The sequence below is a fragment of the Lithobates pipiens genome, unplaced genomic scaffold (genome assembly GCF_037356315.1).
Source record: "Lithobates pipiens isolate NorthernLeopardFrog02 unplaced genomic scaffold, aLitPip1_a1.2 Scaffold_3, whole genome shotgun sequence".
NCBI classification, from domain to species: Eukaryota; Metazoa; Chordata; class Amphibia; order Anura; family Ranidae; genus Lithobates; species Lithobates pipiens.
Genome location: NW_027507790.1, coordinates 40,146,397 through 40,160,710, shown reverse-complemented (window position 1 = coordinate 40,160,710; position 14,314 = coordinate 40,146,397). Strand labels below are relative to the sequence as shown.

At 43.1% G+C, this 14,314-nt stretch overlaps 1 protein-coding gene across 6 annotated transcripts in view; it reads right to left on the bottom strand.

The window, feature by feature from the left end:
- Nucleotides 1–14,314, bottom strand: part of DEPDC5 (DEP domain containing 5, GATOR1 subcomplex subunit) — a 168,179-nt gene that overhangs the window by 114,693 nt on the left and 39,172 nt on the right. For all 6 annotated transcript variants that reach the window (XR_013263847.1, XM_077461520.1, XM_077461522.1 and 3 more), the window contains exons 8-15: nucleotides 9,938–10,007; nucleotides 9,776–9,854; nucleotides 6,633–6,694; nucleotides 5,158–5,227; nucleotides 4,870–4,948; nucleotides 3,062–3,165; nucleotides 1,516–1,590; nucleotides 1,268–1,402 (exon numbers count right to left, since the gene is read on the bottom strand). Coding sequence is in view for 5 of the 6 variants with exons in the window: in XM_077461520.1 (XP_077317646.1) it covers nucleotides 1,268–1,402; nucleotides 1,516–1,590; nucleotides 3,062–3,165; nucleotides 4,870–4,948; nucleotides 5,158–5,227; nucleotides 6,633–6,694; nucleotides 9,776–9,854; nucleotides 9,938–10,007 (674 nt within the window). In the remaining variant the exon portion in view is untranslated. The remainder of the gene's footprint in view (nucleotides 1–1,267; nucleotides 1,403–1,515; nucleotides 1,591–3,061; nucleotides 3,166–4,869; nucleotides 4,949–5,157; nucleotides 5,228–6,632; nucleotides 6,695–9,775; nucleotides 9,855–9,937; nucleotides 10,008–14,314) is intronic.

Genomic DNA, 14,314 nt, shown 5'->3' with positions numbered 1-14,314 from the left:
ACACTTTTTTTTCTTCTAAATTCCAGCTCCCCTATGTACCAATATAGTATAATGCCCTGTACACAACAGTCGGACATTTTTTCGGACAGATTTTGGCCCAAACTTGTCTTGCATACACATGGTCGCACAAAGTTGTCATAAAATCCTATCGTTCAGAACGAGGTGACCTAAACCATGTACGACAGGACTATAAAGAGGCCAGTAGCCAATAGCTTTCATCTAGTAATTTATTCTGAGCATGCGTGGCACTTTGTCCATCATAATTGTCCACACACAATCCGAATTTAAAAGATCGGATTTTGTTGTCGGAAAATTTTAGATTCGGCTCTCAAACTGTGTGTGTCAGAAATTCAGACGGAAAAAGTGAGATGGAGCCCACACACGATCGGATTTTCCGACAACAAGATTCGATCGCACATTTTCCGTCGGAAAGTCTGACTGTGTGTACAGGGCATTACTGTACTTATTTTGCAAAAATAAAACAGCTTTCCATTAATTCTACAGCGGCTTATCTAACCCTCTTCATTTCAGTTTCAACACACTGCTTGATTACTTCTGCCTTACTTCCTGGACAGACTTTATCATGACACAGAAAGGAGTTGACCAGCTGAGGTTAGATAATGCAGCTAATGAGATCAGCTGGTCAACTCTCTTCCTGTGTCATGACCAAAAGTCAGTCCAGGAAGTAAGGCAGAAGTAATCGAGCAATGTGTTTAAACTGCTATGAAGAAAGTGAGGTAAGCCTGTGTAGAATTAATGGAAAGCTGTTTTATTTGTACATTAAAGTACATTAATGCTATATTGGTACATAGGGGAGCTGGATTTTAGAAAAAAAAATGTGAACTTAACTTTTAATATTAGTTCCACTTGAACAGTGGAGAAAAGGTAGTAATGCACAGACAGCTTTCTTACAGGGAAAGTAAAAAAAAAAAAAAACGAAAAAAAAAAAAAACACAACAAAACATTTTCTTGTTCCATGAACCCTATACAGCTGAAACCTACTCCACGTTTTATTTTCATTACATAATGAAATTTTCATTACATAATGGTACCTTACTATCTATGAATTCGAATTTGTACGAAAGAATCCTACAGATTGTAGAGACTTAAAAATCTGAATCTGATAATCACAAGTACTCATTTCTGCTTGACATTTACCCCCTACATGACATCACTTGCATATATCAAGTTGTATATGATTGCACTAAGATAACGCTCATGTGTGCCATCAGTTTGTACATAAAATTAAACTGCACAGCATTCTCACCATTATCAATCATGCGTTGCTTGGTCAGAATCATGAGAGAACGGTCAACCTGGAAAACTCCAACTCCTGGAGTGATCACAACAGACATCTGCCCAGTCCGGTCAAAGTTCCGATTTATATAGTGCTTGTCAAACACTGGTAAAGCAACACACAGAAGATCATGTTAACATGATATAAACTAGAATAAAATTGCCATATTACAGTTCACAAACTCTACCCTACTGCTTACAGCAACTTTACAAACATACCATTAAATGACAGATTAATAGCTTCCAGATAGTTCCCCTGGTCAGAGGTCGAGTTGTGTCCAGGTGGAAAAGACTCTAAAAATAGAAAAAAATAACATTTCAATTTATTACCTATTAAATGGAAATTGTTTAATTGTTGTGAGTAAATTTTATTTATATATATATTTGTTTTACTTTAGCCAGTTTTATACATTTTTTGGTATTTTTTTTAACATTTTTATTTTATGCAGGAAGTGCCTAGGTTTTTCAAAAGAGACACCAATACAGAAATTGGAACTGCCTGTCTGGCTAGGAGAAGGAGGAGGAGGAGATGAGGGGTCTGAGACACTCCCCTGAATCATTCAGTTTGTGATTTTAGCTTCAGCTACTAAGCTGTGTAAGCAACAACCACTTTCAGTAAAGCAACTGAAACTGGCGGAGACCAGCAGAATTTTGATCTATGCATATAGCGTTTTCCCAATTATGTCAAACAGGAATGTTGGAAAACTTTTGCTGCAGTGGCAGACTGCAGAGGAACCTTTCTGCCAGAATACAATTACACAGCAGGGTGGATTCCACTATCCACCTTGCTTGTGTGAATGGAGAAAAACATTTGTTTTTATCAACCCACTCGCTAGTCGCAAAAAGACAAGTAACCCATGTCAAGCTTAAAGATCGCTTGGTAAGCAAATAAAAAAGAAGCATAGGGCACTACCTGCCAGAAGGATATGTAAATATGAAATATTCATATGCATCATTTTATATTTACCAGACTGAAAGATAAAAAAATAAGTATTTAAAAAGGGGACTTAGCCACTGAGTTAAAGTGTTTGTTACCCCAACATTTCATATTCCTGATACTGTATGTCCCTGCTGTATCATGTATACTTCTATAAGAAAAAGTCTCCTGTTCTCTTTGTATGCTTCCTTTGTGTGAAAATCCTGATGTTCCTGCCAGTCCCTCCGCTTTCCTATTAAAAACTGACCACGCTAAGCAGTAGCACACACCATGGTCAGTTCTCTAGCTATGCTGGAAGCTCAGCCTGCTCTCCTCCAAAGATCAGACTTGGCCTGATATGCCCCCGTTACACAGCCATTCACTGGGAAGCTCAATGTGCTGTTACTTCTTCTCCCCCAGCTCTTTTGCAGCTGAGAACAAAGGGACCAGAGGGAATGTAATCACTTATATAAAAAAAAAAAAAAGTATATATAATGTTTTTTTTGTATCTATACACAAATGTTTTGCCTTTCATTTCGATTTTAAACTGAATAGGTTGTTTTACAAGGTGATTGTGTACAATCAATTTTAATACTCTGTACTCCATGCTGCAAAGGCCAGTTGTAGGCGAGGGCAGTGGCCATTTGTTTGTAAGGTTAAATACTCTACCTGCAAAGTAAAAGAATACTCATAATATCTGGCTGTCCACACCACCATTCTTCACTCAAGATTGTGTTAACATCTTCAGCATCTTACACACACACACACACACACACACACACACACATTTTGTATTGTGGTTTATACACATCAGGAGGGGAGACTACAGACCTACATAAACCCACTTGCCTGCATTTTGAAGTCTCACAAGCACTGGGTACTGGATAAACAGCTTCTTTATAGTCACCAAGAGTGATGTCCATTCTTCTCGTCTCTCATTCTGCACAACCACCCTGATCCAACCAAAAACAGAGACACATTAATGCAAGCTACTGACAATAATACAGGATGCAAAAAGACTAAGTTAGTGCAAATATGGATAATTTCATGTGCATGTTTGTGATTATTACTAACTTTTTTTTTTTTTTACATATTACAGTTTATTTAACTACTTGCCGACCAGGCTTTTTCGGAATTTTTTGCTTAAATCTGTATTATTTTTTTTTAGCAGAGACCCTAGGGCAGTGATGGCGAACCTTGACACCCCAGATGTTTTGGAACTACATTTCCCATGATGCTCATGCACTCTGCAGTGTAGTTGTCATTACTGCCCTAGGGAATCAAATGATAGTTGCAATTTTTTTAGGCCCCTTTCACACTGGAGTGGTGGGTGCATCAGTGGTAAAGCGCCGCTATTTTTAGCGGCGCTTTACCGTCAATTTCGCGGCGATAGCGGCGGAGAAAGAGTTGAAACCACCACAAAGCGCTGCCGCAGCAGCGCTATGCCGGCGATATAGCTGCGCTGCCTGTTCATTTCAATAGGCAGGAGTGGTTTAGGAGCAGTATATACACCACTCCTTCAACGCTCCAAAGATGCTGCTTGCAGGAGTTTTTTAACGTCCTGCAAGCACACCTCTCCAATGTGAAAACACTTGGGCTTTCATACTGGAGAGACAGGAGCGTCACTTTCCAGGCGCTATGCAGGCGCTATTTTTAGCACTGTAGCGCCTGCAAAGCGCCTCCATGTGAAAGGGGTCTAAGTCACACGGTATTTGTGCAATGGTTTTGCAAAGCACAATTTTTTTTAGAGAAAAAAAACAAAAAACTTTCATGAATTAAAAAAAATTAAAAAAAAACACAATAGTAACCCTTTTTTTTTTTTTTTTTTTAGAATGTGAAAGATGATGTTATGCTGAGTAAACAGACACCCAACATTTCACGCTTTAAAATTGTGCACGCTTGTGGAATTACACTACGGTAATTACAAATTTTCATTGGCACCGCTTTAAAAACCTTTACAGGTTACCCGTTTAGAGTTACAGAGGAGGTCAAGCAATAGAATTACTGCTCTCGCTCTAATGTTTGCAGCGATACTTCACAAATGTGGTTCAAATACAGTTTGCATATGCGTGCGCGACTTACATATGCATTCGAATGGATGGTGGTGCTTTACTTTTTTCTTTTTTTTAATCACTCTTATTTTATTACAAGAAAAGTAAACATCCCTTGTAATAAAAAATAAGGATGACAAGTTCTCTTTATGAAGAGATCTGGGGGTCAAAAAGACCCCAAATCTCTTCTTTACCTTTAAAAATTTAAGATAGAATTTTTTTTGATATTTCGCTTTAATTTTTATTTATTTTTTCTCCAGCCTGGACCGGAAGCGACGTCATGACATCACTCCGGTCCTCCAAGGCCATAGAGTCAATGTGTTAACACCGCCGGATCGTTTCTTGGACGAATCGGCGGTAATAAGCCCCAGAAGCACCAGGCAGCAGAAGCTCATGAGCCACTCAAACCAGTTTCATGAGAAAACCTGCCATCTGCTGAAAAAAAAAATTGTACCGGGGTTATGGCTGCTATCTTATCTGATAGTCATAATCACGTTAAACCACTTGCAAACCGCAACATATATATGCATATTGCACTTGGCAATTGGTTAATTTGCTTGTCAAAAAGGTGCGTTGCAGTACATAAAAGAAGACATGCGTTTATACTTATAGAAATCTTCATAGAATCTGCCCTTGTGATCCTGGATGATTGTGGCATTTGAACGATGAGATTCAGGAAATTCATCTAAAAACAGAGAACACACAGGAATATTACAGGATATAAGGTCTACAGCTTAAACTACAATGAACTGCTTGTGTTGAAGTTGTGTTAAAGAAGGCGAGGGCTGCTTTGTTCAAAACCACACAGAGCAGGTATTTTACGTTTGTATTTTTGTTTTCATTTTCTCTTTACAATCACTTCTAAATGCATGTGTGCAAACAAATATAACATACCTGTAGATTTGGCATCATAAAATGTTCTAGAGAAAAGTACAACTGTCACTTCATGACTGCAGTTCTTCTCCTAGGTAAACAGAAGATGGTACAGAATTTATTTAAAATTTAACTGCTCTCAGTTTTCTCTGTTTGAGCCATGCTATCGTGCAATTTTCCCCATTTATAGACAGATTAATCTCAAACAGGAATGTATGCCTGATTGGCATATGTTTAAAGCAGTGAATGTAACATACAGTAAACAAGAAGAATTTAAAAATTTAAAAACACATGCACCAGGAAAATACACCTGCAGTGAATGTTTGATGAAAGTCACATCCAACAATCCACATCTTAGCCCTTATACACACGGTCGGACATTCCGATGGACAATGTCCGATAGGACCGTGTTGTCGGATAATCCGACAGTGTGTGGGCTCCATCGGACTGTTTCCGTCTGAGTATCCGACGGACCAAGTTTTCCAGCTGGGCTATAAAATTTTCCGACAACATGATCCGATCAGACTTTGTCCGATCATGTGTAGAGAATTCCGATCGGACAAAGTGCCTTGGGGTTTATAAAGACACTCTTATATCTGTTGTTCACACCCTGTTCATACATTTGCTTTCTACTTTAGTTTTATTTCTGATTGCTCCTAGCTAACTGGCACCTGTTTTTCATCCTTCATCACTGTTCTCTCAGTTCGGCTAATGATGCATAAAAGCTTTCATCCTGCTCTAAATTGTCACCCTATTACTAAGCCCCAGTGGACGGGGTGAAATGCCAAATGCGTGTTTGGTGGAGACATATAGGCTGAGGCCACTCTAATATACAAAAATAGAGAGGGCTCTTTCTTTCGTGGGGAGAGGAAGGGGAACACCCCCTTTATCCCCCCCCCAGTCTCTTCTCTTCCCTCCACCCCCTTACTTCTTTCATCTTTTTGGAGGTTGGGTTCACAAGGAGCAGATCCGCTGAATTGACACCGCTAGCTCAGCAGGGGATCGCTCCGTTGATCCTCGCTGAGCAGGCTGATGACAGGTGCCCCACTGTTCTCTATGGGGAGATCCGATGAAAACGGACAGCCTGTCCATTTTCATCCAATCCCATCTGATCCAATCTGCTGGACAGATGGCAAACGTATTGCCATCCGTCTGTTTTAAGCGGATGTTGTCTGATCGGATGGCAGCGGACACATCGACGCCGACATCCACCTGCCCATAGAAGATAATGGGTGGCCTGCTCAGATCCGCCTAAAAAATGGACAGGCTGATCCGAGCGGGCCAGTTGTGTGAAAGGACTCCAGACTCACAATAATACAGTATAATCTTATCTGCTTAGATAAGATTGTTGGTAATGCTGATCACAAACCTCAAAACACTAAACTTGACACCACCCGGTTGTCATATGCTTCCATTTTGCATCATTGCTGAATAACATTTACCCTGTTTGATAACAAAAATAAGACTCTTGTAATAAAATATTACAAGACATTTACCTTCCATTTGTTGAATAAATCAGCTAAGAATCCATTCACAGCTTTTTCAAAGTAAAGGTCACCTGCAAATCAAATTTTACATGACTGGTGTTATTGGACATGAGATAATAAATGGCCCAATGTGCAGAAAATGGCAAGGATGTTGGTTACTGGGGATCCAGCTGTGCTCACCAGGTTTTGAATGCAGAAAATAGGAACAAGATTCGATTCTGTTCAAATATCAAATGCATTTTATTAAACCGTGGTCAATATGGATGCTACAGGCCAGACTATGCTCTCTTCAATATCTATTTGGAGATTGACAATGAATATTCACCCATCCAACACTTTTTCCAGCCAATGGCCGAACTGAGACAAGAAACTCCAGTCACATTTTAAATAAAAATAATATATTTATATATTATTTTTTTATTGAACTGTGAATGCAACAACAGCACAGCTAGACAGGTTTGTAAAACCGTAATATTACAGCCCCATTGCTGGTATTAAGTAATGTCATAGTCTCACCAATCAAACTGGTAAGTGCAGTTACCTCTGCATGTAACATAGGGAAGGACAACTTAGTGAATTGTCTGGATACTTAATTACCAGACTGACTTTCACCAGTGCATGGCAGAACAAAACAGCAAGCAAAGGTAAGTTAAGAGTACGTGGTTGGGAGAAAGTCATATTTATGCAAAATTTTGTCTTAGTTCTTATCAAATAATTGTAACAAAAACCCTTCCTTAAAGTGGTTGTAAACCTCAGACATGAAATATGAAGAAATAATATCCCTCTGTAGTGTGCACTTGTCTCAAATAAGAGCACTGAGTGTCACTTTTGTCTGCAGCTTCTTTCCTCTGTTATCAGCATGAATCACTTCTGACAAGTTTTCCTGACACAAAGAGAAAAATGGTGATGGGGAGGGACCTCCAGCTGATTGACAGTCTCAGCTCCTGTTCCTGTGAGCTCAGCCAATCAGAGCAAGCTTTGAATTTATTCATAGGATACAAAGCTCCCTGTGAAAGGCTGAGCATAACTCAGTCCAGCTGGATTTTGTCCTGGGTGTGGCAAGGGAGGTTACTAGCCCACTGCCAGAACACTCTATATTGTATATAGCTGAGGTTACATTCAGTTTGCACAGCACTCCCAGCAGCTGCATCTCTTCATGACGGTAATAGTTCCCATTTTGAAACAACTTGGTCCAAATTAAGTTTTTAATCTTCCCCCAAAGCTGGAAATCAACTTTATCTGCTTGCGGACCAGCCGCCGCAGCTTTACTGCGGCAGGTTGGCTCCGCTGCACGAAATCACGCTATTGTACATGATCTCGCAAGGCTTGCATAGCAGGCGCGCGTGTGCCTGCAGCAAGCCCCCGTGATTCCGACCGCGGGTCCCGTAGAATCGGTGTCTTCAGTCATACACGCGATCGCCTCACAGAGAGGAAGAACAGGGAAATACTAATATAAACAAGCATTTGCCCGTTCTGCCTAATGACACTGATCACAGCTCCGTGCGATCGGGAGGGGTGATCAGTGTAGTGTGACACACAGCCCCCCCCGTTAGAATTCCTACCAAGGACACACTTAACCCCTGCAGTGCCCCCCTCCTGGTTAACCCCTTCACTGCCAGTCACATTTACACAGTAATCAGTGCATTTTTAATCGCACTGATCGCTGTATAAATGTGAGTGCTCCCAAAATAGCACCAAAAGTGTCCGATATGTCCGCCATAATGTCGCAGTCACGATAAGAATCGCTGATCGCTGCCATTACTAGTAAAAACAAATTATTATTAAAAATGCCATAAAACTATACCCTATTTTGTAGACGCTATAACTTTTGTGCAAACCAATTAATAAACGCTTATTACGATTTTTTTTTTACCAAAAATATGTAGAAGAATATGTATTGGCCTAAACTGTGGGGAAAAAATGTTTTTTTTAATATATTTTTTTGGGAATATTTATTATATTTATTAAAATAATGCGTTTTTTTAAAATTGGCGCTGTTTTTTTGTTTATAGCACAAAAAATAAAAACTGCAGGGGTGATCAAATACCACCAAAAGAAAGCTCTATTTGTGGGGAAAAAAGGACGTCAATTTTGTTTGGGAGCCACGTCGCATGACCACGCAATTGTCAGTTAAAGCGACGCAGTGCCGAATCGCAAAAAGTGCTCTGGTCTTTGGCCAGCCAAATGCTCCGGTGTATGTATAGTGTATGTATAGGCAAACTCTGTTGTGTTTGATGGAGTAAGTAAGCATTAAAACTCCCTATCAAGTTTTTATTGCTGCCTATGACATGTGACATTGCTTACTGTGACAGAGAGAGACTGAAAATCCAAAATTTAGAGCTGTCACTAAAACAAGATGGAAGGGTAAATCTTCCAATTGGAGGGGGGGGGGGGGGGGGGGGAGTCTGTTCTGATGACCTTAGAAACATGTAACCCTAGTAACCAAAAATCTAGTTTAAGGCCACAAGGATAGATAGTCTTCAGTAATTGCAATTAGAAGTTTCTATAACCAGAATAATTTAAAACAGGCTTTTGTCAACCAGGTTTTGTGGAACCCTAGGGTTCATCCAGAGGTTGCAAGGGGTTCCTTGAGCAGTAAACAATGACATATTAATCTCCCACTTAGAATAACTGCCAACATAAAGGGACAATTTCCCACTGACATTCAATGTAATGATTATTATTGACACACTGAAGGGCTGATTTACTAAAGGCAAATTCACTTTGCACTACAAGTGCACTTGGAAGTGCAGTCACTTTAGATCTGAGGGGAAGATCTGAAATGAGTGGAAGCTCTGCTGATTTTATCATCCAATCATGTGCAAGCTAAAATGCTGTTTTTTATTTTCCTTGCATGTCCCCCTCGGATCTACAGCGACTGCATTTCCAAGTGCACTTTTGCAGTGCAAAGTGGATTTGTGTTTAGTAAATCAACCTCCGAGTGTTATAAATGATTCTGCTCTGCTTGTCAAATCTTATTATTCTTTAAATTTAAAACTTTCAACAACAGTTTAGTGTTAATGCTATTTTACCATAAAATGTAGATATAATCATTTTTAGCAGGGGTTCTCCGAAACCTCCAAATTATTGTGAGGGTTCCTTCAGGGTACAAAAGGTTGAGAAAAGCAGATCTAAAGTGACAAAACCATTACCATATATATCAAAGTCCCACATCTCACAACTCATCTGTATAAATATATACACCATGGCAGAAGTAGAACGAAAAACGACCTAAGAAGAGAGAGAGGCAATGTAGAATCATTACATGAAGTCAAACAATGAATGTTATAAAATGTATATAAATGTATACACACCCTCGTGTCCTCACTAATGTATCCACAGGTCACCTTTTCACTCTTTACCCATAATTCTCCAGCTTGTGCTCTGCCATTAAGAAGATAATACTATGTTGTAATATGTTATCATTTCAATATTCAGAGAAGTCAGTTTCTGGAACATTTCACTTGTCTGATCATGATTAGAACGAGGAGTATATATCGCTTCGTAAAATGTACATCTATTTTGCTACTTTCAAATTGTTTCATTACAATAGCTCTTGGGCAGCCTTTTCAGATAAAATATCATTTAATATAAGGTAGCTGAAGTATGACAAATGTAACAAACAGCGATGTTACCTGAAATAGGAAATGTGGTTTTCTAAGATCTGTTGGTTAAGCAAACTAGTGTTTCAAAAGGAGGTAAACATTGGCATCCATCAAATTTTCTTAAGTTTGTTTTAGGTGTATTTCCACTTTTGAAGCCAAACTGGGATTAACACTTACTTTATATTTAACATAGCACAACAAAAAAAAAATAATATTAAAAAATTGCTTTTGACCTTTTTATGTGCCTTTTACTTGTTAAGCCGCGTACACACGAAGCCGTCTGTCCGACGTACTTAGTCTGGCGGACTTCCGCCAGACTGTCCGTCGGAATTTCCGAACGGGCTACTTGCCCACACACGGCACTTTTTCAGCGAACTAATACGGCGTACTAAGTCCGCCGTACTATCCGCCGTACTTTCGAAATGAACGGACTCGCCCACACACGCGGAGGACAGTCCGCTCATTTCGAGCGCGTCTCCAGGTAGGCGGGGCCCGCGTAGGAGACGTCGCTGGCCCCGCCGCCTGGTATGGACTTAAAGGGGAACCCCAACGCCGAAAAAAATCGGCGTGGGGGTCCCCCCCCAAGTCCACAACAGACCCTTGTCCGAGCACGCTACCCGGCTGGCCAGGAAAGGGGGGCGAGCGAGCGCCCCCCCTCCTGAGCCGTACCAGGCCGCGTGCCCTCAATATGGGGGGTGCCTTGGGGAAGGGGGGGCCGCGTGCCCCCCCCACCCCAAAGCACCTTGTCCCCATGTTGATGAGGACAAGGGCCTCTTCCCGACAACCCTGGCCGTTGGTTGTCGGGGTCTGCGGGCGGGGGGCTTATCGGAATCCGGGAGCCCCCTTTAATAAGGGGGCCCCCGGATACCGGCCCCCCACCCTATGTGAATGAGTATGGGGTACAATGTACCCCTACCCATTCACCTGTAAAATAAAAGTACAAAAAAAAAACACAACACACGAGATAAAATACTTTATTGCACAGCTCCGGGGGTCTTCTCGCCGGACTCCTCCGCTATCTTCTTATAGCTTTTTTGCTAGCGGAGGAGTCCGGCTTTCTTCCTCGTCGCCGGCCTCTTCTTCCGACTTCGGGGGTCTTGTCCCCCTCTTCGGTTCTTCTGCCGGGCCACCGCGCCTTCTTATAGCTCTTTTACAGGCGGTGGCCCGGTCTTCTGTCGCCGCCGCCGCCTTCCGTTCTTCTTCTTCTTCTCCAGGAGATTTTGACTCGACAATCTCTCCGGCCGCAATGGACGCGCTGCGCGGCCAGTTATATAGCGACAAGGGGCGGTGTCACATGGCTTTATGTCACATGGGTTGGTGTCACATGGTGACCCCACCCCCTTTACGATGTCACAGTCCCCATGTGACATCAACCCATGTGACCAACCCATGTGACATAAAGCCATGTGACACCGCCCCTTGTCCCTATATAAGTGGCAGCGCAGCGCTTCCCTGGCATTGCGGCCGGAGAGATCGTCGAGTCAACATCTCCTGGAGAAGAAGAAGAAGAAGAAGAAGACGAAGAACGGAAGGCGGCGGCGACAGAAGACCGGGCCACCGCCTGTAAAAGAGCTATAAGAAGGCGCGGTGGCCAGGCAGAAGAACCGAAGAGGGGGACAAGACCCCCGAAGTCGGAAGAAGAGGCCGGCGGCGAGGAAGAAAGCCGGACTCCTCCGCTAGCAAAAGAGCTACAAGAAGATAGCGGAGGAGTCCGGTGAGAAGACCCCCGAAGACGGAAGACCCCTGGAGCTGTGCAATAAAGTATTTTATCTCGTGTGTTGTGTTTTTTTTGTACTTTTGTTTTACAGGTGAATGGGTAGGGGTACATTGTACCCCATACTCATTCACATAGGGTGGGGGGCCGGTATCCGGGGGCCCCTTATTAAAAGGGGGCTCCCGGATTCCGATAAGCCCCCCGCCCGCAGACCCCGACAACCAACGGCCAGGGTTGTCGGGAAGAGGCCCTTGTCCTCATCAACATGGGGACAAGGTGCTTTGGGGTGGGGGGGGGGCCGCGCGGCCCCCCCTTCCCAAAGGCACCCCCCATGTTGAGGGCACGTGGCCTGGTACGGCTCAGGAGGGGGGGCGCTCGCTTGCCCCCCTTTCCTGGCCGGCCGGGTAGCGTGCTCGGACAAGGGTCTGATGTGGACTTGGGGGGGGGGGGGGCCCCACGCCGATTTTTTTCGGCGTTGGGGTTCCCCTTTAAGTCCATACCAGGCGGCGGGGCCAGCGACGTCTCCTTCGCGGGCCCCGCCTACCTGGAGACCCGCTCGAAATTAGCGGACTTTTCTCCGGGCGGGAAAAGTCCGCTCATTTCAAAAGTACGGCGGACTGGCACACACACGGCCGGATTGTTCGCCGAAATGCGAGTCCGACGGATAGATTGGTGTGCAGCACGGCATTCTAAGTCCGCCGTACTTTCGGGTCAAAAAAGTATGCCGGAGGCTACACACGGGGGGATTGTTTGGCGGACTTGAGTTTGCCGGACTTTTCCACCGGATTGTTTGATCGTGTGTACGCGGCATTAAACGTTCAATGCATGCTCTCCCTGCTTTGCAACATTTAGGATGTGGCTAGTGAGTATCATTTAACATAAAATAAACCTGTCTGTACTGTTTGCAGTTCTTTATTATCAGATGTAAGCTAGATTTAAACACTGTCCTGACCAAAGGTTAACATTTAGAAACTGCCTTCCTGCATTGTATGTTGATGAGGTATAACTCACGCTGTGTTGGGACAAGTCATTGTAAAGCCTCCTAACACACGGGCTGAATGAAGGGAGACATCAACTGGTTAAAAAAAAAATGGCCGACATTCGACCCGTGTGTATGTCACCCTGTTCCGACAGAAGCCGGTTTCTGTCGGGGGAGCATGCTGGAAAACGAGCAGCCAACCGACTCCTGATTAGCACTCTCTGCCAATAGCAGAGAGCACTGATCGGAGTGTTCTGGCCGGAGGGCCGTCCCCCTGTCAGAACACAGCTCAGCAGGGGAGATCACTATACTAACTTTGCATAGTTCATACAGCGGCTCCGACCTGAGCTGACAGTTTTTTTTTTTGTTCAACTCGCTGGGCTGAATGAAAAAAGAAAAACTCATAGTGTGTACCAGGCTTAAAGCTGGTCACAGATGGAACCAATTTTGGCCAGTTCAGCAGGTAAATTTCAATCTGTGCGTGACCATTCCTGTTCGACATGAATCGATTGTTAAGCCTCATACACACGATCGGACTTTGTACAAAAGTCCACGGGAAAGTTTGTACAAAGGGCGTAGTCCACAAGTTTGTATTGCATACACACGATTGGACTTTTTAGGCAACAAACATGAATGTAGTGACGCTTCAACGTACTGATGGAACTTCAAAAGAGGACGTTCATTTACTCCAGCGCCACCTTTGGTCAACTTCTGTATTGTTGTCTGATCTTTTGCATTGGTTCTGAGCATGCGTGTTTGTACCTTGTACAAAAGTCCGATGGTTTTGCGTACACACGATCGGACTTTTCTCTATCGGACTTATGTTGTCAAAAAGTTTGTCCGTTCGCACAGCCAACAAAAGTCCAATGAAAACGGAAAAAGTTTGTCCGATGGAGCGTACAAACGGTCGGATGTTGCTCAAAAACAGCTAATTTGCATGTTTGTTGTCAAAGTCAGATCGTGTGTACGGGCCTTTAGATTGACTTCTGTTGAACTGACAAGTTGGGAAACATTTGCTGATCAGCAGCTGATGAACTGAGTACACACTACAGATTATTTTTGTGCAATCCAGCGGGTTGCACCAAAAAAAAAACAAAAAAACGGTCAGCTCCGGTCGGAGACACTGTACTAACCATGCGAGGCTAGTCCGGCGATCTCCCCCGCTTAGCTGTTGTGTTCTGACAGGGGGACAGCCCTCACGCCAGAACACTCCTATCAGCAGTTTTCCAGCATGCACGTCCAACAGACTGACATACACATTGGCAGAATGTCGGCCGTTGTTTTCTGAACCGGCAAATGTCTCCAGACATTCTGCCTGTGTGTACGGGGCTTTACAGCGCAGGGTGCTGCTGTCAGAATACAATGTCCTGGCAGGAGGGATTCCTCCCCCCTT